A 26,999-nucleotide genomic window follows, 5' to 3' on the forward strand; every position below is an offset into this window, starting at 1 on the left:
TTACTTATCTAAAGCCACATGGCTAAAATATGGCTAGGGAGCACTATGACCCAGGACTGTTAGTCCTCATTGCAATCCTTGATTCTCGATTTGCTATTTCTTTAACAGTGAATGCCAGAAATCTATTTTCAGAATCTATGGAACTATCTTTTAGGCAATACCTCCTTATTAGGTACTTCTGTTAACTAAATCCTTCTTTAGACAGGGTCCAACATGAATCCATTTTATAGTAAAATCTTCACTGTCTTGAAGTTTTAGCATAGTTTTATGCTTTAAAACATGCATATTGTAATTTACCACAGCATTGAGTCAAAATGCTCAAAAAAAGAGCTTTCTGCCTTTAAAAGGAGATTACACTGTTTAAAGACTATGAAAGGCAAGACTGTGGTGGAAAGAGGAAGAGGTTTGAAGACAGGGGAGACCTAGGTTCAAGCACATCTCACACACTAAAAGTTGTGCTATGTCTTCATTTCTCTGAGCTTTAGTTTCCACATCTGTAAAATGGGGATAATGACATCTGTAGCACAATGTAATTAATGAGGGTCAAATGAAGCCAAGGTCTAGAAAGGACACTTTGCAAACCTTGAAACTCTATGAAAATGTAGCTGTTATTATACTCCTTTTAATTCTTATGATTTTCTTATTTTTCTTTATACCTTTTCACAATTTAATAATAAATTAAATTGCTTATGAGCAATTGTTCTTCCTTGTTTGGTAAAGTTCTCCAAGTAAAATTAAATCTTAAAGCACTTGAGGGCTGATCTGGATTGAGCAAAATACTGTTTGACTGGCAAGACAATGAGAACACATAAACTGCAAGGTGAGATGATAAAAATTTGATGTAGGGTATTTATGATTTTTTCATTAATTATTCAAATAATGTGATGACCCATTATGGGTATATATTATGGGTATAAAATCTATGCCAGGAGATGGCAAATTATGGAGTACACTATTAATCTGGAAAAGCTTTGAACATGGGATCAACAATGGATGGACTTATCTGTTGTCCAAGAAACAGCCTATCAAAGATGGAGGGGTTCATCAACAGGGGGGAGGACCACTAGATGATGAACCTTTTTAGTGATATTAAATAACAAAGACTACCAACTAATGCACCAAATGGATTGAGAGTTACAATAGGGGAGTAAGTACTTGCATGGACAAAATCACAGATCTTTTAGTTGTAAAAGGCATAAAAGGAATCTTGGAAGAATAAAAGTGTTCCCATTCCCAGCAGACTAAAAGTGGGAGTTCAAGTAATAATATGCAAGTTATTATACCCAAAAGATGGTTGCAATTTTGTCTGTAGACTAAGGAATACAGTTAAATGTGCAAAAATATTTGGAATAAGTAAGCTCTTTCTTGTTCTGATAAGCAGGATTCTAGTTCATCAACATAGTAATCTACTTACCTCAACAACAAAAGTGAGGAAATATGTATTAAAGTCCTTAGGGCTACATCTAAGGACATAGAGGCCAGTCTGATTACCTGCTTTCTTCAGTTTACTTATTGCAAAATCCATCCTGAAAATAAAGAAAAAGTTGTTTGTTTACCAAGAAAATAATACTATAAGTACAATTAACTCTGATGACAATGAGCACTACTACTACTACTACTACTACAACACATCTACATATGTATGTATGTACGTAAATATATACATTATATATATTCACATTTCAAAACCAGATTTTTCCTTTGTTACATTTATATACTTCAAATACAGGAATCACTATGGATAGTAGGACCAAAATATTTATCATGAAAAACTTAAAAATAAAACTAAAGGTCCTTCCAAAAGCTGAGAATCTTTATTCTTTAAGATTGTAGGTTATTTTTCTAATGAAAAAAAACCTATTAACTATTCATACTGAGTTCAAACCAATCTTGGGGATGCTCCTTTTGCTTTGGAAACGCACAAAAGGACCCTGACGACTTTTGGGGTGGAAAAGATATGCCAGAAACAACAGCAATGATTTTATTTTCTTTAAGTCTTCTGACTTCTCATCATGATTCCATATTTAAAATGAGCATTCTCCTTCTTAATCTATTTTTGATTACCTCCCAAGTCAAGATGGCATAAAACTGTTTGTGTAACTGATGCTAAGGCACATACTAACATAATAGTACAGGTGTATATAACTGTAATAATTCAAATAGTTTCATAGTCTTAGGAAAAACTATATCCATATTGCCACTGACAATCTGAAGCAAGTTAAAAGAAACAAATTTCTTTTGAAAATTTACTTATGACATAGAGGTTGGGTATCTTTAAAGATATTTAGATAGTTGGAAAAAGGGCAGCCTCACTGCTTGCTGCAAAGCAGGTTTTGAATGTTTACTTTATTCTTTTTTAAATAGTTTGTACATAAAACTGGCACTTTAAATAAAAATTTAAAAAAACACATTTGTACTATTGAAAGGTAAAAATCTTAAGTTACTAGATTCTCACTGTTTTATGCTACTACTACATAAAGGATCTGTGATTAAAAAAAAGATATTTAGATAGCTAATAAAATTTTATGAGCATATTGACTGGGGTTAAAATGTCATTATTTCTGCTGTACAAAGTATCCTGGTGGGCCTTTTCCCTCCCATTTAAAAAGTGTGCATTACTTACGAAATTGGACCATGACAATTGCTTTGGATATTTTCAAGAACTGTTGGGGGCGCTACTTCTTTACAGAGGTAATGATGTGCATCTGCAGTTAATCTATAATATCCATCAATTAATGATACAAAAGATAGTGCTTCTCTCAATGAGTGAAATTCAATTTCCTGAAAGCAATGAGGTAGAAAAGAAAATGAATACCTAGCAATACTGTTTAAGAACAATCTGTGTACTAGATATTTTACACAAAGATAGTATGTTCTAATAACAATACAATTTTTTAAAGTTGTGCACATTTAGATTTATTATAGCATCAAATGTTAATAGAAGGCAAAGATACATCAAAAAGTTACCTGCTTCTTAATACATATTGGTACTTAATATTCCATTATGTTATATGTAACATTCCAGAAATATATTTCAAAGAAGATGCTAAAGTATTACTATGATTACTGACTATAGTTTCTTCTTCCTTTCATATGTCAGTTCCTACAAGGTGGCTCCCTTATATGACTTAGAACGACAACATTATAAGTTTTTCTTTAACACTAATAATGGGGAACATCAATGAATATGACTTTCTCATGTTACAAACACTTTTACTCTCTTCATACTTCCAATATTTTGGCTTTATGCATTCCTTGGAGACAAAGCACATTGTTCTACACATCTCTAATTTACTTCTCAGGTATTATTTCCTCTTTTATATTTAATAATTTGTACATATTTTACTATCCCCCCCATTCAAAGTAAATTCCATGAACGTTAGGACTTTATTTTACCTAAATTTTGTTTTTCTCCTATAACCTAAAACAAAGTAGGTATTTGATAAATGTTCATTAAAATGAAAAAACTAAAACATTTTAGAATATCCTTATGTATTTGCAATTACGACCCTTTTCTAATAAATGCTGGCTGGATGACTTTGGGCAAGGGACTTAATCTGTTAATACCACTAAGAAACTCTTTAAAGCTAAGATACAAGGAAGTATCAGTCTTCATGGTGGAGAAAGCTCCTGACTGAGAGTTCACTTGACCAATGAAATCATTGGGACAGATAAATGAAAAAATTTAAAAAGTGTGTGTGTGTGTGTGTGTGTGTGTGTGTGTGTGTGTGTGTGTGTGTGGATGTGGGTGTGTGGCTGTGTGTGATATTGGCAGCCCTGAAGAATCATGTTTCAGTTATAAAGAATGATAGGGAAGAGGTTTAACTATTTGTTAAGTTAAAAGTAAAAAAAAAAAATCACACAAAATGTTTTAAATAGAAATCATTGAAAACAAAAGCTGCAAAATTGATAGTGGTAAATTACTTATATGATAAAATCAATAAATACGCTGACAGCAGCAGGTGCCATGGTGGGTAGAGTATCAGGCCTGGAGACAGTTTGCTATGAGGACCAAAAGGGATAAACATGGTAAAGCACTTAGCAAAGTGCTGGGCACACAGTAAGTGCTACCAAAATGTTGCATATAATGTTATATTTGTATATACAAATATGCAAATCTTAACTTTTATTTCTAAAAGAATCATAAAGACTGTTCAATCTCTAGTTACAGAAATAATTATAGAAAAAAAAGCAAAGAACCTCACAGCTCACAAATACTTGAGAAATCCTGTAATTTTTCTTCGGAAATCCTCAGATGAAAAATGCACCTTAAAAGGGCAACAGTAAGTTCTCTCAGCTGCTAGAAGACCTTTGTTATGTCTGTTTTAAAAGGAAAATGTTCCTACTTCATTTTTCATCACTCCCCAGTGCACTTCACTTGCTCTGGTCAGGCTAATCTGCTTACCGTCACTTGTTCATGATTAGCTTACTTTATTTACATAAAGTTCTCTCCCAAAAGTTCTTCCCCTTTCCTCTCCTCAAGTCATGTCCTCCACCTCCTTTAAAAACTATCATCCTAAAAAAATTAACCCCACCAGACTCTGACTATACCTCTTCTCTCCACTTTTTAGGCACTTAGTCATTCCAAACATGTACATTATCACCAGAATTTCATTTTATGCTTCATAAGAATAATATTTGCTATTTCTTTTGTAGCTCTCTTTTTTTAGGTTGTCACTTAATCTACAGGGTTATAATCTACCAATTCTACAAAGTTATTGTTTTATAAGTGCATGAATGAGTAGGAAAAAAAAGCATTAAGACATAAATGATCAAATCTCAAAGGTTGTTTTTACAAGTTGCACAAAATAGTATTTCTGAGTCACATCTACCTACTATACTAGGGAAATCCCCTCAAGCTTCTAGTTTTTGTGAGAAGTACTAACTATCTAGATTCCTGGCCATTTCAGGCTTTCATGATAGTAACATTAACCACAAAAAGCCTAGTATGAGAGCACTCATTATTAATAACGTACCAGAGTAGAAAATGGATGCTGTGATTTCAGTTAAAATTCAGTATTTGAGTGTGTATTTGAGTAAGTATTTGCATGTGTGTGTGTGTGTGTGTGTGTGTGTAGAGAGAGAGAAAGAGAGAAAAAGAGAGAAAGAGAGACGCAGAGAGAGAGAGAGAGAGAGAGAGCGCAATGCATTAGGTATTCTCAAGATATAAAACACACTAATCTAATTGAGGAGATAAAACATATATATTTTTCACAAGAGTTCCTACTTCTAAAATGCTGTCTCTGTTATGTTCTCTAATGAGAATGGAGAAGTCCTACTCTATATGTAATTATTCTACTGTGTCATAAAAAGTAAAAACTATTTTCAAACTCTGTCATCACAGCTGTATTTATGAAACTGAGAACATACATTTTTATATTTTAGTGTCTGGTACATAGTAGATGCTAAATAAATGCTTGCTGATTGACTGATTCTATCATATTTGGCTCCAAGAAAATTGCTAAGTTTAATTTTTATTAAAGAGCAGCAGAAATTTTTGAGGCTTTAGGCAATTTTTATTTTAAAAGTATAACTTCTTTTTAGTCTAATCATTTTTACATGGCATCATCATCAGGAGGATTTCCTAAATGTCAAAGAATACTTTAATATAAAGAAATCTAAGCCAATAACTTGAAAGATATTCATTAAAGACATTGAATAATCTAACTCACATATATACATATACGGATACATACACACAACATGTCATAACAAGAAGTTCTAAGAAGATCAACACATACTGACCAATTCTCTACCCTGAGTTTCAGTCAAATATCACTGATTACCCCCTGGATACTTCAAACTGGATATCCCAGAGACATCTTAAACTCAACATGTCTAAAACTAAATTAATCATCTTTCTGCCTAAATCCTCCCCTCTTCTAAACTTCCCCATTTCTAATGAGAGCACTACCATCCTTCCAATGCCTCAGGTTTGTAATCTTGGCATGATTCTCAATTTCTCTCTCTCATTCTATGTATCCAACAAGTTGCTAAATCTTACTCTTTTCACCTTCACAAACATCTCTTGCATCAGAACCTTTTCTTCACTCACACAGGTAATATTTTAGGTCGGACCCTCATCACCTCTTACCTAGATTATCACAATAACCTCCTAATTGGGCTCCATGCTTCAAGTATCTCCAGTCCACTCTAGTCCACCACTCTGGTACACACAAGTGATTTTCCTTAAGTATAGGTCTATGTGATCCTCTTATTTAACCAGATACAGAGGCTTCCTATTGACTGTAGAATAAAATATAAATTCCTCTGTTTGGCTTTTAAATCCCTATACAACCTGGCCCCAACCCAGTCTCGTTAGACTTTATGCTTCCTCTCTAATCAATGTTACTTTTAAACGCTAATAGCAGCTCTAGTGAATAGAAGCATATGGGTATAAAACACGTAGATCCCATTTAGAAAAAAAAAAAAGAATCAATTTTATATTAAGTAAATCTGCAGGTGAGATGCTTGACATGATTTTAAAAAACTTGAGTGTAGCATAGGAAGGAAAGCTATACATCATAATGAGCATGAAGTGGTTATGACTGACTAAAATGTTGAGGTCAGAAATTTTGTTCATGTGTGTGACTGATTTTAAGAATAGTGGTTAACTACTTAAATTTAGACAAGGGAAAATATATTCATTCTGAAAGAAAAGTTGAATGTGAGGAGAGTTTCTGTAAAGGTTGCACCACACATTTTGGGTGATGAATAAGAAATCAGAAAGATGACGTATGCTGTTCTTTCAAGGAAAGCTGAACAAAATGAAATATTTTAGAGGAAAATGCTAATGAGCAATGAAATATAGTGCTTCCAGTATGACTCAGAAACAAAGTGTCAAACTCTGTAATGAAAAACCTCTAACATTCCCCGAAAGATGTAAGAAAGTATGAATGTCAAAATAAGAAAGACTCTGTTGACTTGCTTCTTTTATATTACTATCGTTGTTTTCCAAGCTTCAGATAATAAACTGAAATATTTGAGACTTTTGCCTGAAGTAAAAATGTGGAACTTGAGCCATTATGTGGCTTCTCTGATATGGCTATCTTTCCACTTATGGTGTGCTTTCTGTGAAACAATTTTTTACTCCAAAATGGTATCATACAACTTTGTCATCTACCTTTATGAAAGGCAAGTCTGCCTTGAAAAGATATAAAAGATTTTTCCACTGTCAAAAATGTACAAAAAATATTTTCAGGAATAGCCATGTCTTTGAAAGTGATTTGTAGTTAACTGAGGTTACTTGCTAGAGGAAATGCTCAATTTTTAAATATATTTGTTATAAGTATTCATCTCCTTGACATATATTTACACATCACACTAGAAAAAAATAGGAATGTTTGACGTGATTGCACATGTATAATTTATATCAGATTGCTTACTGTCTCGGGGAGAGAGGAAGGGAAAGAGGAAGGAATAGAGTTTGGAACTCAAAACTTAAAAAATATGCTAAAACTTGTTTTTACATGTAATTGGGGAAAAATAAATATTATTAGTAAAAAACAGGGACTGTATTTTGCCTTTATGCCTTGCTCATAAAAGCTTAATAACTGCTTGTTGACTGACTGAATTATTTTTGTTTTGGCATCTGCTTCAATTGCTGTATTTAACAAAATGAAGATAGTGGGTTAATATGGATAGACTGAGATATAAAACATTTATTAAGATTTTATTGTGAGTTGTTATTAGCATAAGATTGACTATCCACATTTAAAAGTAACATTGCTTTAAGCTGAAATATGTTGTAAGACTTCCTTCATTTCCTTTTTGTATAAAAGTATGTCATCAGGGTTTCCATTATACCTTCCAAAAGACAAAAGGAGTAAAAAAGAAATTACAGTATTGACCAAATTTGGGGAAAGTAGTCAAAATGAAATGAAACTAATTTATTCAAAGTAGCCTTGAAAGATCAGAGAACAGAAAAAAACAAACATGTCCAGTAAGTTCAACTGTGCTCAGAAGAAGAAAAAAACTACAAAAATATTTCTCAGTAACAACAAAGAAAGGGAGCTTTAGAACCACTTGTTGCCACCAAACTGGCTCGACATGTGCATCCCAAACTAGTCTTCCTAAACTTAGAAAAAGAGTGGGCAGAATGTATGCTTTTCACAAAGGAAAACATTTATTTAAGGGGAATCAATTAAATCTTATGAAATACTTTTTTTTTAAGCTGTAGCTATTTTGCTCAGGAAGGAAGAGTTGCTTTAATTGTACGACTAGTCTTCTGCCGTCTGAGCATGGCCTATCACTGATTTCACAGGAAAGTGCTAGAAAAAAGGAAACTTGAAATTCTACAGATCAGTAATGACGGGGAAAACACCACCCACTGTGCCACATGATTAAATCATCTGGTTATGTTTTGTTGTCTTTCTAAAAGATTCAGGAAATCAATGGTGGTTATGTAGTGATACCCACAAAATATTCCCAACTTTCACATGCACATGAAATTTGTTTACAGCTACGAAGTATACGCAATTATTTCACAGAATCCTAGAATTTTATAGACTTGCATGTACTAATATAAAATTAAGTAAGCAGAGCCAGGCAAATAATATACACAACTCCAACAGTGCTGATGGGGGGAAAAAACCCAAAACTACCATTCTACACAGTCAAACTAAATGTTGCAAAAGAGAAAGCTTGGTCTCAAAAAAGAGATATAATAATACATCTTTAAGCTATTCCCCTTGCAGGCATGGGAGTTTACTGTATGGAACATCAAATATAATGTTAATGTTAATGTTAGATTTGTTTTTCAATATGTTGTTCAATTTTGTTGATCATTATTTTCATATAGCATGGCTTAAACTCCATGGGCAAGAGTGTACTCCTTATCATTTTACCAAAGAAAAGGGAAAGGATGCCATTATTAGACATCATTTGCTGACATTTACATACAATTTATGGCTTGCAAAGAGCTTTACAGATATTATCTTTCTCTATCCTCAAAACAACCCTGTTAGGCAGAAGCTGTTATTATCCCCACTTTACCTAAGTGTCTCACCCAGTGTCCCAGAGCCAGTAGTGTCTGAATTCACATTCGAACTCAGCTCTTTCTGACTCCAGGTGCCACCTAGTGCCACCTAGTTGCCTCATACCTAATCTATCAACAAGTATTATTTAAGTATCTACTATGTGTAATTAAATCCAATTTTAAAAGATAATCATTTTCATTAACAAATATTTGTGAAGCAGCTACCATGTGTCCTCTTAGATAGTGGATATACAAAGGGGCATCCCCAATACCACAGTGTCCTAAGGGAGCTTACAATCTGGTTTCAATGATTTTGTAAATATGCAAAAAAGCAAATAATAACACAAAGAACCATATTCTAAGTGTCTGAGGGATTTAATTCCTTACAGGCAGTTAATGTTAATAAAAAAAACAGCTACTTAAGTAATTCAGGGGAGCAGTAATCGATTAAGGTAGAAGGGGAAAGCTGTTCAGGCAGCAAGGAAAACAGAATTTTGGTTGGAGCAAGGGGGTCATAAAGAGGAGGAGTGGCAAACTAAGATAAACTGAAGATTTCTGAACAAAAGGAATGAAAGAGCAATGTTTTGGGATGATAAAGCTGGCATTCAAAAGACTGAATCAAGGAGGGAAAGAGATAAGAAGACTCTAAGAGTTAGAAGAATGCTTGGATGGTCCAACTATGAAGCAGGGAAACCCTGGATTATGATCTTGGGAGTGAAAATGAAAGGGACAGGGACAAATTTAAAAAACATTACCAAGGATCAATAGATTTTGTAATTGACTGAATGTAGGGAAAAATAAAGAAATGAATGAAAAATAGCAACACTAATGACAGAAACAAAGACATCTCTAAGGAAGTTAGTCTGGGGAAAAACATTAAAGTTCCCTTTCAGAGGTTTCTAGTGTGAAGTTCAGGACATTCAGGTGGAGCTGTCCAGCAAGATTTAGGGTTAAAGCGCAAAACATGTCAGTTTCAGCTTTAATCCATGGCAACCTTATAAAGGAGTAAGAGAAAGATGATATATAATATTAATATTGTTCCATGAGATATATAATATTAATGATATTATTAATATTAATTAATATTAATGATATATAATATTAATATTGTTCCACTACATACCTCTGTTCCTGGATGATCACTGTGCATTAGCAAGTGGCATGGGCCACAAATGGGACAAGTGAGAATGTCTAGATCATAGTTGTCAAACTCTCCTGGAATTGGCCCATAAATATCTAGCATATTCATAGCAAGTGAATGCACATTTTATTAATACTGTTAAATTTATATACACTTAAACACTATCAGAAGTTCATAGTTTCATATATGATCCTCTTTTCTTTGTATATTAGAAGGCCTATTTGTACTTGGTACTCAGCTAGATGCCACAGAAACTGTTTGCCCTTTGTGTTCATATAACATATGAAATGTTTTTTTCTTTCCATAAAGTAAGTATTACTGAGCTGGAAACATCTTAGATTAAACTGGACCACAGATCTATATTTCAAAAGAGCCTCATATGATTACTTTTTTGGACTGTTTATAAACTGTTAAGTGAATTAATTACATAATTAACAAATAATCATACGTTATCAAAATAAAACTTACTAAATTCTTGCTGTCTTGCTTATGGATAGTCACCACTCTGTTCTCCTTTGAACCTTCTTGATTTGCTTGCTTAATGCTGACATCAATAATATCAGGAAAGTCACAGTACATCTGTAAATCCTGCAGTTAATATTGACATTTTAAAAATTAAGTGAACTTTATTGAACTAGTCCAAAAATAAAACTTAGGAAGATGATAAAATTCTAAAGTTTCATTTTTTATTACTCAGAAGATATTAAATGAAATAACCCCAACAACAACTGAAATATTTTCTCTACTCTTAGCAATCTCAAAATTACAATGGACTTTCTTGTTTAAGAAAAAAAACATGTTTCTGACTTTATTGTGCCAGAAATACAACATTCTGAATGCAAGCCTCCATTACAGGTAGAACCAACAGATATCATTAGATAGTTAGAAATTTAATTCCCAAAGCATTAAGATAAGAAATTAAAGTATTATCTCTGTTCAAACAACCTGTAATTCTCTAAAAACAAATGGTAGCCAGAATATGAACTAAATATAGAAGGAAGACTGATTTATTCCTCATAGCCATTAAGCAAGTAATTCTTTACTATAAAGCCAATTAAAAATAAAAATTGTCTGGTTTCATTTATTCTTTTTCTCTATTCTATTTTGTTTTATTCTTGTCCCTTCTGGCATCAATAAGGAAAGATGAAAGAGAGACAAAAAAAGCAAGCAGTTTATGCCTTTTGCATTTAAGGTTTTAATCAATCCTAATATAATTAAGCTTTTTAACTAAAGTGATCATAACAAAGTTAATATAGCAAATATGTACTTTGAAATACACAACTAATTAAAAACCATGCAGTAATGATGAAAAAGAAACTACTGACACAGACCCTACTATTGTAGGTTTACTACAGCAAAACTTCCATTGGCCTCAATGGGAGTTTACCAGGGTAAGAAATACAGAAGCCTAAAATATCAGAATTACTTTTTTTCCGACTGTCATTCAATATAAAATAATAAAGAATGAGAACACATCATTAAGGATTACCTGTTCTGTCAGGGTCTCACTGTCTTTATGTTTCCCTCGTGACCACTGAATTCCACCGTTTCCAGTTATTATAATGGTTGCAAAAATCTCCTCACCTGAAGGACCTCTGCCAGGTTCTTTTACTTCAAATTGCTCTGAATAGAAGGCTGACTGAAGAGTTTCCAGATTTATAAGATATTTAAGTTTCAAGTTTCTGGCAGTAGCTTTGCATTGGCTGAACTGCTGAATAAATCTGCGGAATCTGTACCTTATTCGCTTTCGTGTCAAAATATGATAATCTTGGATCTTTGCTCGAACACATTTTGGTAAGAAAGTCTTGTAGCTAGTGACACAAAAATACAAAAAAAATTTAATTAGGATTTGTAAATCTAAATTGAAACAGAGAAACACTAGCTGCACTACACGAAAAGCAATGCATATTTAAGTGTCATGTAAGACGGGAGCTATCTTTTTCTACCTTGTGATTTTTCTAATATAAAAAATAGACTACAAAGAATGGACCATGTTATATGGACACTTCTAATTTAAAAAGCTTCATGTCTGTGAGGCCATATAACAAGATGAATGATAATGCTAGGAAAAATTAAAATGATAATACTCAATATACATTTCCTCATTCACAGCAACAAAATACATACAACTCTTATTCTAGCTTTTGCTGCTCCTAGCAGAAATTGAGAACAAATGTCAAAGAGCGTTTTAGGAACAAATTAATTTTCACTGAAAAAGGTGAATAAACAAGAGAAACATTTATTGTGAAATCATGTAAAAAAAATGAATGCTTGAAAAGGCATTTAACAAACAGTATAATGAATAAACACATTCCTTTCCCTGATCCTCGAAGTCTTGTCCTTACGTTGGTTACCCAGGGGTTCACTAAATCTTTTTTGTTTACATAAGCAGAAATAGAGAGCTAATAACAAGGGGACTTGTGACAGTATATCTGAAGAAGAAAAGAGGCTAAAATGGTAGATTAATTATAAGGAAAAGAAAGATTACTTTGGGAATGTCATAGAAATGCTATAGCTTGTTACAACATGAAAACATCTTAATGATATTCTCAAAATCAGCCTTGCAAATATGGATGTTACTGTTCTAAAGCAGTGATCCTCAAAGTGAGGGCTGTGGCCTTCTGAGGGATATATAGGTCAATATTTTATGGCAGGTCAGATATTTTCTGCATTTTCTAATTATCTGGAATGGGATTTCTTTCTATTACTTGTGTTTTGTTATTATACAGAAATGCTGCTGATTTTTGAGGATCTATTTTGTAGCCCACGACTTTGCTGAAGCTTTAAACTGTCTCAGTTGGTATCTGTTGATTCCCTATGATTTTCCAAATACACCATCATATTATTTGTTAAAAGAAATAGTTTCATTTACTCTTTACCTATTATTATGCTTTTAGTTTCTTTCTCTTCATATTGCTACTGCTTTTCCAGAACTATATCAAATAACTGGGGAGAGTGGACAACTTTACTTCACTCTCACATTTATTGGAAAAAGTTTTGCAATTCCAGTTGCATACTTGCTCTGAACTGTAGATAGATGGTTTTTGTGATATTAAGACTAAGTCCTTCTATACCTATACTTTGTAGGAGTGTATGCATACCCTTTGATGTAAAGATTCCACTAGGAGGCCTATATCCCAAAGAGATCAAAAAAGAGGAAAAATATGCTTCCATTTTGTATCTGCTGCCCCGTCTGGTTTCAACTCCACAGAATGAACAAAATGTACCTCCCAGGAAAAGTTCATCCCTTCTAAACTCACCACCAAGCTGATCACTCAAGCTTTAATAACATTAACTCCCTCAGTCCTCAGGAGGGTGCAATAAAAACTCTTCCCACTTCCTTCCTTCACAGAGAGCAGAAAATGAACTCAGTTCACTCCACTTTGCATTTGCTGTCCTAAATGGTTGTAATACCTCTAGCATCCTGATCCCCCACCCTGCTTATACTTTCCTGTATCTGGCACATAGTAAGCACTTAATAAATGTTTATTAAATTGTGTGTATGTACATACATGTATACATACACATGCACATATATCTTAGGAACCTTGTTCAACACAATGACCCACAATTTCTGAGGACTCATAATGAAATATGTTGCCCACCTCCTGATAAAGAGATGATGGACTCAACAGTACAGAGAGAGACATTTTTTTTATAACAAGGACAGTGAGAAATTTTATTTTTCTTGGTTATACATGTTTGTAAAAGAGGTTTTTTTTTGTTTTCTCAATGGGAGTGTGTGGTGAGGAAAGTGGTAGAGACAGAAAAGAAATAAAGTTTTGTAGAAATGCAGACCTAAATACTGAAAGAAATGTTAACTGCTCATAAATAGCAGCTGAATCCATAAAAAAGATGATAATGTTACTTAAAATAACTTATTCAGTGTCACATCAATTAAATTACCAAAGAATTACTTTATAGCTGTAGAAAAAATAATAACAAAATTTAACATGAGGAAGTGAAGGTGAAGAATCTCAAGGAAAATAATGGGGGGAAAAGTGGGAAGTAAGGGAGCCTGGCAGGACTAGGACTAGGGTGTCAAACTATATATTACAAAGTATCATAATAAAAAATATTTGGCACTGGCTAAAAAATACAGAAGTCCATCAGCAGAACTGATTAAGTATACAATGTTCAAATGTAAACAGATAGTACTGTGGGATAAACGCAAAGGTCCCCTGGAGTAAGGACTTTCTATCTGACAAAAATGAGAATGACTTTGGTTAGAAATTAGTTATAAACAAACATATCAAACCACATAAACAGATGAACTCCAAATGGTTGATTTAGACATAAAAGGTAATATCATAAAGAAACTAGAGTGTCAAGAAAGAAAGTACCTTTCAGATTTATGATAGGGAAAGACTTCATCCATGACCAAACAAAGAACAGACAGGATAAGAAAAGATAAAATCGTCAAACATGATTATATAAAATTGGAAAGTTTTATGCAAAGTGTAGCTAAGATTAGAAAGGAAAAATAAATTGAGGAATTATTTTTACACTATGTTTTTCTAAAAAAGGATTGGTTTCCAAGATATATATTTGTTTCAAATTTATAATTAGAGTTATTCCGCAATAGATAAATGTTCAAAGGAAAGAATAGAAAAACATGCAGTTTTCAAAAGAAGAAATCCAAGCTATTAATTACATAAAAAAGTGTTTCAAATCACTAATAATCAGAAAAATGCAAATTAAAGTAACTGGGAAGTTCTGCCTTATACCTGTCAGATTGTAAACAATGACTAAAAGGAAAATGATAATTGTTGGAGGGGCTTCAGGAAAACAGGCAAATTAATATACTGTTGGTAGAGATGTGAATTGGTCCATCTGGGGTAGAGAAGAAGACTGTAAGCCAAACACTGTACTTTAGAAAGGAGGGAGACTGCTCCGAGAATCAGATATCAAGATCTATATTGGATGAAAAATATGGATGCAATAGATATAATTTAAAATAAGGAAAGCTCTCCAAACCAGAAGCATGAATTCCTTTAATATGATAAATTAAAGTCCAGGGGAAGAGTGGAGAGATTTCTTTTTTCCAAACCCAAATAATCATTTGTCTGTCTTATGCTCTTACTGTATTAGTTCATTGCAGGAATCTATCTCTGCCCTTTGCTACTTAAGTGATTAGTCATTTAATCTTCCTGGACTGCAATTTTCTCATTTGTAAAATGAGAGGGTTGGAGTAGTTGGCCTCTCAGTTCCTTAAAGGTCTAAATCTATGATTATGGGTCAAATAATTTTTATACAATTTCACACCTCTAACTCTTTGTTACCTAAGAAATACTTGTAATTAACATATCTTATAACAGAATTGTAGAAAAAAAGCAATTCTTCTGGAAAAAACTCAAAGAGAAAACTTAGCGTATAACATTTAGCTATATCAAAATGGAGATGAAGATGCCTTCAGTTGAGTTTTTATTTCACTCTCTCTTTTTCTTGTTTCTCATATTCAACATAAAATTTACACAATATTGTTTCCAATTTGAACCTTGACTTAAACTAAAATCTCACATATGCTAAGAAAAGAAGAGGTGTGTGTCTGACTCTCCAAGATGGAATAATTCAATGCAAAGTCTTGCTTGTTTGGTGGGTTGGTCCCCAAAAGGCAGTTGTAAACTTAGGGACATGACTTTAAAAGTTGCTTTTATAGTAGAGAAACTATGCTTATAATGATAGCCTAGACCTCTGTCACATTTGGGAGAAGAGTGAGGCTTGTCTTAAATGAATTAGCATTTTAAATAATGAAAGAAAGGGGAAAAAGGTCTATTTAAGTCCTGTGGCTGACTACTGCTTTCCTATAGAAGTTGCTCTAAGCAATCTGGAAATGACATCCATCAAAATTTGTCTCCAACCTACTTTAAAAAAAAAAAAAGAGTCCAGGAAAAAAATGGTGCCTAGTCACATTACCCATATTTATCTATCCTTAGTCAACAGGAATTTTCTAAAAATATTCCTGGCTTCAATACATATAAAACTACCTGATTCCCTAATTCAATTATTTGCAAATTCCTCTATATTTCTCAGAATTATTCAACTCTCATTTCTAAAAAACATATTTTCGAGGGGGGTGGAGCCAAGATGGCAGAGCAGAAAGATGCACATATTCTAACTCTTCCTCCACAACCCATAAAATACCTGTAAAGAAAGACTCTCAAAAATTCTGGAGCAGCAGAAGCCACAGAACAATGGAGTGGAGATTTCCAGCCCAGGGTGACCTGGAAGGCCAATGGGAAGAGTCTGTTGCACTGGACGCAGAGCAGAGCCCAGTCTAGCCTTGGCCGCACAGAGCCAGGAGGAGGACCAGAGCAAGCCTTGGGGGTCTCCTGTGGCAGCAGCCCCAGTTCACAGATCCCTCAACCTACAGGCACCAAAGGCAGCTTCAAAGGTCAGTGAAAGGGCTCTTTCATTTCCATGACAAGGGAGCAGGTCCTCCCCTAGCTCTGGCCCCAGGTGGGGCAGCAGCAGCTGGGGGCCGAGGCTATGGTGGCAGGGCAGGCAGCAATCAGCATCCACTGTTGGATAAAGTTCCTGGGGGAATTGAGCAACTGATCTGAATCTCAGTCCTGAGTGGTGCCCCCCACCTCCACCTAAAGCCCCTGGAGGAACTGAGCAGCTGATCTGAATCTCAGCCGCAAGCCAGGCCAGGGAGTAAACGCCTCTCCCTTGATTAGCAGCTTCTACAATAAGGGATCGAAGGGTTTGGAATATGATATTCCAGAAGTCAAAGGAGATAGGATTAAAATCAAGACTCATCTACCCTGCAAAACTGAGTGTAATACTTTAGGGAAAAATATGAAGTTTCAATGAAACAGAGGACTTCCAAACATTCTTGTTGAAAATACCGAGCAGAATAGAAAATCTGACTTTCAAATACAAGAAACAAGAGAAACATGAAAAGGCAAACAGAAACGAGAAGCTTTAAGGAACTCATTAAAGTTGAACTGTTTACATTCCTACATGGAAAGATGTTATTTGTAACTCATGAGACCTTTTTCAGCATTCGGGTAGTTAGAGGGAATATAGAATATATATGTAGGCATGTATGGGTATGTTTGTATGTGTGTATTATATATTTGTAGGTATGTATATGTACATGTGTGTATATACATGTGTGTATGTATACAGACAGAGGGCACATGTTGAGCTGAATGTGAAGGGAGAATACCTAAAAAAAAAAAGTAAAACTTACTGTTGAATGGAATATACTGGGAGTAGGAGAAAAGGAGAGGTTGAATGTAGTGAATAATCTCACATGCAAGAGGGAAGAAGAGGCTTTTACAATGGAGGGGAAGAGGGGGGAGATGAAAGAAAACGAGTGAACCTTGCTCTCATGAGATTTGGCTTAAGGAGGAATAACATACTCAATTGGATATGGAAATCTATTTTATCATGCAGGAAGGCAGGGGGGAAGAGGATAGGAAAGGGAAGATAACACAAAGAATAGTAAACTGGGGAACAGGAAAATCAGAAGCAAGCACTATTGTGGGACAACAGGTCAGGGGAGAGAATGGAATAGACTGAGGGCAAAATAGGACAGAGGGAAATGTGGTTAGTCTTTTACAACATGACTATTATGGAAGTGCTTTGGATTGTTACACATGTACGACCTATGGTGAATTGTTTGTTTTCTCAATGGGGGTAGGTGGCAAGGGAGGGAAAGAATATGGAATTCAAAGTTTTGGTAATGAATGTTAAAAATTGTTTTAGCATGCAACTGGAAATTAAGATACACGGGGCAATGGAGTATAGAAATTTGTTTTTCCCTACAGGAAAAGAGAGGGGAAGGAGGTTGGAAGAAGTGCGGGTGGTGGAAGGGAGGACAGACTGGAGGAAGGGGTGGATGGGTGCATGTTGTCCTGGGGTGAGGGGTGGGGAGAGATGGGGAGAAAATTTTGAATTCAAATTCTTGTGGAAGTAAATGTTGAGAACTGAAAAATAAATCATATATTTTTTTTAAAAAGGAGTGATATACTTTGTCAAAGGCTTTTTCTACATCTATTAAGATGCTCATATGGTTTGGGATGTTTTGGTTTGTAAGATGATTGATTCTGTTAATTATTTTCCTATGTTGAACCCACCTGACATCACTTGTCTAAATCCTATGTGGACAAAATGAATTTCTTGGATAAATTCCTGTACTCTGATAGGATTCTGTTTATAATTTGAGTCAATGTTCATTAATGATATTGGCCTATAGTTTTCTTTCTGTGTTTTATCCTTCCCTGGTTCAAGTATCAGGACTATATTGGGCTCAAAATAGAATTTTGGTATGGTTCTTTCTCAATTTTTGAGAATAACTTATGAAGTATAGAAACCAACAATTTTTTTAAAGCATTTCTCTATTTCTTTTGTATTTTTAATTTTTTAGCACATAACTGTGTATAATATTTTGTGACTGTTTATTTTTTGTTGAGATTTCATCTTGCTCTTTTGCTATTTTATTGATTAGAATCTTTTGCTCTCTTCTGTTTAATCAGATTATCTAAGGAATTATCAATTTCAGTAGTCTTTTCAAAAAACTAGCTTATAGTATTATCATTTATACATTTTTTCATTTCAAATTTATCTATTTGTCTTCTAATTTTTAATATCTTCTCTTTTCTGCTTATTTTGGGGTGGTGTATTTGTAAATTTTCTAAATTTTTAAAATGCATATTCAGTTCATTAATCTTTTTTCTATTTTGTTAATGAATGATTGTAATTGTAAGGTTATAATTTTCCCTCTAAGGAATACTTTAGTTGCATCTCAAAATTTTGGTATGTTATTTCTTCATTATTTTCTTTTACATAATTGTTAACTGTTTCTATCTATGATTTGCTGACCTACTTATTATTTAGGATTTCATTAAGTTTCTGTTTAGGTCTGTATCTTTAGTCTGTGGTTTCTGAATCAATTATTATTTTTATTGTATTAAGGTCTATATTAACTCCAAAACTAATAGAATTAATATTAAAATAATAATATAAATTAATATGAACTATAATTCCAAATATAACATAATTCCTCATTCCCAGAACAATGCCAATTATTTTAGGTGTCAGAAAGGACACCACCTAATGGTAGGGCCTCTCCTTCTCCTCCTGTTTTCAATTACATGGTCTACCACTGATCCATATCCTCCTTTAGTTATCTTCTCCCCTCTCACATTTCCCTCAAAAACTCCTCCTTGGGTCCATGTTCTTCCACTTGCCCCCAGGAGTTCCAACTCCCCTCTATCAAGATAGGATGAGTAAAATTTTCAAGAACCAAATCCCCCAGGCCATACCCAGTATGGGGTCCCCATTTCCCTAAACAGACCATTTCTCCTCACAGAAAGGGACATTTATCTGTGGAATTCCCTCCTACCACCAAAATAAGGTCTCTTTCCTCTTCCCTCTTTTTCAATCCTTCCTCCCTATTCCTCACCCACTCTTCTCTCCCTGAGATCATAGGGGTCACCTATGTCTCACTGTTAGCCCTTGATCTGACCCCAGCACATCACATATTCCTCTCTACCCCTCTCCATTCTTCTCCTATCATGTATCCTCCCATGTTGTAATGTAGTATCACATGAACAAAAACAATGATTCAGCTGTAGGCAGGGCACTGCCAGGTCATATTTATAACATCTAGGCCTGCCTCTGTACTGTTACCTCCAGTGGACTTCTACCTCCATCCCATCTCCTTGTTTACATTTAGAGAGAAGTTTCTTATTGGCCACTCTGTTGCTGTTGATGTCCTGGGCTTCTGTATTTATTCATCCTACATTTCTGCTGCTTGCAGTGTTCAAGAAGAAAATAATTTCTTCAGTTCTGGTTTTCTTTCTAAAAACATTTCAAATGTTTGTTACTGAATATCCACTTTTTTTTCTGAATTATGGTTAAGCTCAGATTTGGAGGATAAGTTGCGTTGGGGAGCACCCTGAGCTCCAGTGCTCTACAGAACACATTATTCATTTCCTCCCATATTTTCTGGGGAGTACAGAATAGTCCTGTATTATTCAAATTTCCTTTATTCTGTATTTGAAGGTCCTCTTTCATCACTTCCAGAACTTGCTGTTTCTGAACTGAATTGTTAAATTTAACCATTATGTGTCTTGGTGTTTGCAGCCTTGGTTTTTTTTCTTTTCTTCTGGAGGTGATCTATGAATTCCATCAATTGATTTTTCATGTTTTTAGTCCAGAAGTTCTAGGCAGTTCTCTTCTATTACTTCTTGCATTGTTGTTAAAGTCTTTTGTCCTCTCATGTTCTTCTGGGAGCTCTGTAATCCTCAGAATGTACCTACTCATTCTATCTTCGAGATCAGTATGCTTGCTTGCTTAATTATTTTCCTTTAATATTATTGTTTTTTGCTTGTCTTCTATATTGTTCTTCATATCTACATATTAGATTCTCAATCTACTGTCCTCTCTTTTGTTTCTTTGGTGAAATGTGCCATCAACGATTCCAATTTTTCTATTATGCTCATTTGTTTTTGCTATACAGGACTTAAAATCTGCTCTAACAACTCTCATTTCTCTTTTGAACCACTTAGAAACAGCATGTTGTGATTCTATGTTTTCACATTCCACAGGGACCTCTGTCTCAACAAGTAGTGGATTATTTTCCTTTGTTTTGCAGTATTTACTATAGATGCCTGATCTTGTTTACTAAATCTGGAAGGCACATTTCCTTTTGTTTTTAATGTTTTCCTTGTTGATTTATCTGTTTATGGTCAAGATCTTTGAGTTTTATTCCTCTTAAAATCTTGTTAATTTGTCTTTCCTGCCCACCTAGATTTCCCTCTATTTGTTTTCTGACACTGCCTCCTCTGAAGGTGTGTTCCTTTGGGACTGGATCTTAAAGCATCTCAGCATTCTCCTATACTGGGCTATTAACGATTCACCAAACTAGGTCTCTGTCCAACCGACTTTTGGGTGGTCAGAATTGGCCTCAGCTGGATGCTATGTTCTTTTTCTCAGGGTTGGTGGAATGCTGCACAATTCCCTCAACACACATGTGGTGTCCTGTCCTGTCTCACAACCCAAGCAAACTTCTGTAGCTTGTAGCTGGGGTGTCTCTGGCAATGGAAAAAGGGAGTGAGAATCAGGGTGTGAGGATTTCTAGCCCTCCCAAACCAAAACTATATGCATCAAAAAGGCCTAAGAACAAAATGGATGTAGAGTAAACTATGAATGTAAAGGCATGGTAGAAAGATGCTACTGAAGGAATAACGGTTACTGAGTCAAATATTCAGAGAATAAAATGAATTTTATTCATTTTTATATGTCAAATTTTCTATGCTTTGATGTTTATGATGGCAAATAAAATGGCAGTATCATTTCAGCTTACTTCAGTCTCTAAACTTGAAAGAAGTTGTATAAATAAAAATAAGGTCAGGGTCCCAACAGCCATTCATTCATTCATACCTTGGGTTTTAGTAAATAGCTTGCTTCAAAGTGGACTTACATAGAGTATATTATACTTATTTGGCCATTTAAAACTTCATCTTAAGAAATTCTCTCTTGATGTTCTTCCTGGCTTGACAGGAGAATATAGCTGCTCTGCTATGAGTTATGAACAAACATTCACTGAGCACATGAAATGCTCTGAAGCACGTTTATTATTTTGATAAGCTAATAAAGATTTTTTTCACTAAAGTCCTGCTCCCTTTTGAGGTAGGGTGGTAACACTCATTTCCTGAAAGCTATATCAACAGAATGTAAGCTGTGGTTGCTCCTACCAAAGTGGGAAGGCTTCAAGTAAAAAATGAATGCCTGCAGTTAGAGAACCAGTGCAGGCAAGTCTGGAGAAACCCACCACCAAGTTCCACATTCAATTTTTTGGTTAAAGCAAACCTTCCAAATTATAGAGAGGCTGTAAATTGTTTTGATGGAGTAATTATATTGATCAAATTACAAAGATGTAAAGAACTAGCCAAACTTCGAGTTTGAGACTTTTTTCATAATTTCTCTTAGGACATACTATTTTATAAATGATAATAAAATTTGGTATTGGGTATTGACCTAAAAATCAAAATACTAAAATATTTACTGTTTTTATTTATGTATGACACTAAAGTGCTAAAACAAACAAACAAACAAACAAAAAAACAAATTACCTGGTAGAGTTATAGACTGCCAGTGGGGTCTGATCCTTTTCTTTAGCTATTCTCATTATATCTAGGACAGCCATCCCAAGACATTCTTCCTGCGTTTCATGAGTCACAGGTACTTTGATCCATCCGTGAACAAAATCATCCCGCCACTGAAGTATAAGAAGGTAGGAAAAAATGCTTTCAGTAGTTCTAGTGTTATACTGTTAGCTAAAACATATTCTCCAAGAACATATGTATCTGTGAGGGGGAAAATCAGTACCAATGCTTTTTAAAAATTTTGCCATAAAGCTCCAGTGATGTGTCTTTCATTTCAGCAGCAGAACATATAATTTTAAATAGGGCTTCAAAAATAATACAGAAACAGTTTATTTAATCCATACACTTGTGAAGCTGAAATGGCATTCATTTACTAAATATTTTACTGGATACCTAATGTACAAGGCATTAATAACAGCTAAGAATTACATAGAACTTTAGGGTTTGCTCTTTCCATATATTTTCCCATTTCATCTTCAAAATCTGTGGGGTAGGTGCTATGATCTATTCTGATGATTTTATAAATGAGGTTAAGAGAGGTGGTGACTTGTCTATGGCCATAGTTTGCATATACCTAGAAGGGAGTATCTGAACTCAGGCGCTTCCCGATTTCAAATCCAATACTCTATCTCTTTTGCCATGCTGCCTCCCAACAAAGTGTACCACAATGTAAAACACTCAGTCCTTGCTTTCAAAGAACTTATTGCTTAATGTTTACACTTGTCACTCCAAGACACAGCAGGATACATTGCATAATTACAGTACACATTTTTTTTTTTACTACTTTAAGGTTTATGTACCTTAGTCCTCAAGATAATACTATGAGGTAAAAAAGTCCTACCAAAATTCCTTTTAGAACACAAATATGATTTTGTTGCCTGAGCCAGGCAAAAACGGAGAAAGAAAATGATAAGCCTATTTTCCTAATGAATACTGATGCAAATTTTTTAAAAAATACTAGCAGTAAAATGCAATAATCAAAGATCATATCAATCCCCAGGTGGAATTCATATCAAGAATGTAAAATTGGTTCGATAATAGGACAACTGTCAGCATAATTGACATCAACAACAAAACAACAAAAATCATGTGATTATCTCAACAGATACAGAAAAAGCCTCTGACAAAATACAATCCTTGTTACTATTAAAAAAACACTTGAAAGCATAAGAATATGCCTTCTTAAAATGATAAATCTATATCTAAAACCAAGAGCAAGTATTACGTGTAATAGGGATAAGCTAGAAGCATTCCCAATATAATCAGGGTGAAGTGAGAAGCCCATTATCATCACTCTTGCTCAATATGGTATTGAAAATGTTAGCTATAACAATAAGAAAAGAAAAAATAAGCTGAAGGAATAAAAACTATCTGAGGAAACAAAACTATCCCTTTTTGCCGATGTTGTGATGGGTACATTTAAAGAACCCTAGAGAATCAACTAAAGAACTGTTGAAACCATGAGCAATTTTAGCAGAGTTGCAGGATATAAAATAAACCCACATTAACATATAGAAATTTCTACATATTTCTATATATTACTAACAAAATCCTGCAAGAAAAGACAGAGAAACTGGCCTACCTGCCAAGATAAACCCTATGAACACAATAACAAAAAACTTTTTAACACAAATAAAGATTTAAACAATTAGAGAAATATTCATTGTTCATGGGTAGACCCAGCCAATATAATAAAAATGACAATTCTACCTAAATTAATTTATTTATTCAGTGTCATACCAAACTACCAAAAATTATTTAATAGAGCTAGAAGAAATTACAAAATTTGTTTGGAAGAATAAAAGGTCAAGAATATCAAGGGAACTGATAAAAAAAAATGTGAAGGAAGGTGGATTAGCCCTACCAGATTTCAAACTGTATTACAAGCAATAATCATCAGAACAATCTGGTACTGGCTAAGAAATAGAGTGGTGGGTCAGTGGACTGGATTATGTACCCAATGCATGGTAGTAAATGACCATAGTAATCTACTATTTGATAAATCCAAAGATCCAAGCTCTGGGGACAAGAACTTCTCTTTTGACAAAAATTGCTGGGAAAATTGGACAGGAATTTAGCAGAAACTAGGTACAGGCCAATATCAGACAAGTAAGTGATAGCTCACTCTCTTAAGAAAAGACAAAACATTAGGCCAGGCAGCAAAGAAAACTACCTGAGATACTGAACAGAGTGCTAGGCCTAGAGTAAAAAAAGACTCATTATCCTGAGTTCGACTCTGGCCTCGGACACTTACTAGCTGTGTGACCCTAGGGCAAGTCATTTAACACTGTTTTGCCTCAGTTTTCTTATTTGTAAAATGAGCTGGAGAAGAAAATGACAAACCACTCCAGTATCTTGGCCAAGACAACTCCAAATGAGATCATGAAGAGTTGGACACAACTAAAAAGGACCAAACAACAACAACAGCAAAAAGTTTATAAATTCTGTCATTTTTTCCCTTTTCCTCCTAATCATCTTCTCTCCAGAGAAATTCATGCACAAGGAAAAAACTCTAAGTGTTTTTAGGTTAGGAAAAGTAAAATACCTGGAAATGCTAGTCAAGTTTAACCCAATCTCGCTCCTAGGATTGTATCCCAAAGAGATCGTAGAAATGGGAAGGGTCCCACACGTACAAAAATTATATAGCAGCTCTCTTTGTGGTGGCCAAAAACAGGAAATCAAAGGGATGCCCATCAACTGGGGAATGGCTGAACAAGTTGTGGTATATGAATGTAATGGAATACTATTGTGCTATAAGAAATGATGAACAGGAAGACTTCAGAGAGGCCTGGAAAGACTTATATGAATTGATACTGAGTGAAAGGAGCAGACCCAGGAGAACGTTGTACATAGTGTGTGAGGAATTTTTCTGTTAGATTTAGCCCTTCACAGCAATGCAAGGACCTAAAAAATTCCCAATGGACTCGAGGCAAAATGCCATCCACATCCAGAGAAAAAACTATGGAATTGAAATGCAGAATGAAGCAGATTTTCTCTTATGTTATGTTTTGTTTTTTCTCATGGTTTCTCCCATTCATTTGAATTCTTCTACGCAACATGACTAAGGTGAAAATGTATTTAATAAGAATGTATGTGTAGAAACCATATAAGATGGCATGTCGTCTTGGGGAGGGAGAGGGAGAAAAATCTAAGACTTATAGAAGTGATTGCAGAAAACTGAAAACAAATAAATTAATAATTAAAAAAAAGTTTAGCCATGGCCTAAATGTATATATGTAAAATGTTTTTTACTTTCATAACTTACAAATATGTAGTTTCTTTTTCCTTTTTCTTTGCTGTCTGTTGTTATGTCCAATTGAGATTTTGAAAAACAAATAAAAATAACCCAAACACTTTAGGTCTTCTTATAGTTATTTAATGAGGACCTTTGTAACTTCTGTGCCCTGCATTTTTCATAGTGAACAATGTTAGCAGTTTAAAATTTAATTTTAAAATTTCAATTTTTAATCTAGCAAGTAAGTAAACTTGAGTCATGGTCACAAAATCATGTAATGAAATTCAACTGAGCATTTACCCCACAGGGTTGTTTAAAGAATCAAATGGAATAATATTTGTAAAATGAGCTCAGTACCCATGCCTGGCAAATAGTAAAATGGAATAAATATCAAATATTTTCTGCAGCATAAAAGTGAGAAACAATGGAAAATTTTTTACTTGCCAATGGCCATTAACTTGCTAAATCATTATGAACATCTAATGGCGAAATGGGTCCCTTGAAGAAGTCTGGCAGAGTTAAATATTGAGAAATGATTGGGTCATTTGTGGCTACTACTTTCTTTACTCTCCCAAATTTGGTTTCCTAAAGAAAACCTGAAAGCTTCCGACAAAACTGAAAGTTTTATCTCTTTTTATGTACTCTGAGGAAAGTACCATACAATGAAACACTCTCCAGTCTTTTAATTATTCAAAGATGTTTAATTAGCCCTTTGCTGATTCCTCTAAGGTAGCCTAGTCTGTACTACTTGCTACATGCCCTAGGTATTAATGAAATTTGAAGATGGCTAGATTATTTTATTGTGTTTATAAAGCAACGATTTGTGGAAGGGGAAGGTCATAACCACCACCAGCAACCAGGAAATACACATGAGGCTATTCAAAGACTCACTCTGGAGTTGTTACTACGAAGTTAAATGCCATGTTATATTTCAGTTCCTCCCCCAAAATGGTTACATCTGTCATGGTTTTTCAGATAAAAGTGAATAGTGGAAAAGACATCTGGGCTCTAGTCCCACTTCTAGGATTTACTAGTTCCATGGAAGACCACTTAGCCTCTATGAACCTCAGTTTCCTCATTTGTCAAACTGGGGTTAACAACAGTATTACTGTGAGAATCAGATGAATAAAGAAGGTACAGAACACTGGAACCTTGGAGCCCTGAAGGCCAACTGTTATTTTTGAGCACTAAACATAGCCTGACTATTACAGTTGGCGGTACAGCAGAGAGAATGCTGGCTAGGAATCAGGAAGACCTGGATTCAAATACCATCTCAGACACTTCCTCCCTGTGGGACAATGGGCAAGTCACTGACCACTGTTTGCCTCAGTTGTAAAATGGGGATGATAACAACATTTATACCACAGGGTTGTTTTAAGGATCAAATGAGAAAATATTTGTCAAAAGAGCTCAATACCCATCCCTGGCACATAGTAGGCCTTCTACAAGTGCCTATTCCTTTCCTTCTTTCCCTCCCTCAGTCTTATAGTAACTGTCAGTTAACTATGAAACAGCTAAAAAGCT

The 26,999-nt window shown here is 34.5% G+C and overlaps 1 protein-coding gene across 4 annotated transcripts in view; it reads right to left on the reverse strand.

The window, feature by feature from the left end:
- JAK2 (Janus kinase 2) overlaps window positions 1-26,999 on the reverse strand; it is a 136,777-nt gene that overhangs the window by 38,100 nt on the left and 71,678 nt on the right. For 3 of the 4 annotated variants that reach the window (XM_072597285.1, XM_072597304.1, XM_072597293.1), the window contains exons 6-10: window positions 22,208-22,353; window positions 11,608-11,929; window positions 10,587-10,706; window positions 2,624-2,781; window positions 1,415-1,526 (exon numbers count right to left, since the gene is read on the reverse strand). In XM_072597285.1, the coding sequence (XP_072453386.1) occupies window positions 1,415-1,526; window positions 2,624-2,781; window positions 10,587-10,706; window positions 11,608-11,929; window positions 22,208-22,353 (858 nt within the window). Of the gene's footprint in view, window positions 1-1,414; window positions 1,527-2,623; window positions 2,782-10,586; window positions 10,707-11,607; window positions 11,930-22,207; window positions 22,354-26,999 lie in introns of those variants that run through there. The other variant, XM_072597314.1, reaches the window with a different exon arrangement.

Source organism: Notamacropus eugenii, chromosome 1, assembly GCF_028372415.1.
Source record: "Notamacropus eugenii isolate mMacEug1 chromosome 1, mMacEug1.pri_v2, whole genome shotgun sequence".
Taxonomy (NCBI): Eukaryota; Metazoa; Chordata; class Mammalia; order Diprotodontia; family Macropodidae; genus Notamacropus; species Notamacropus eugenii.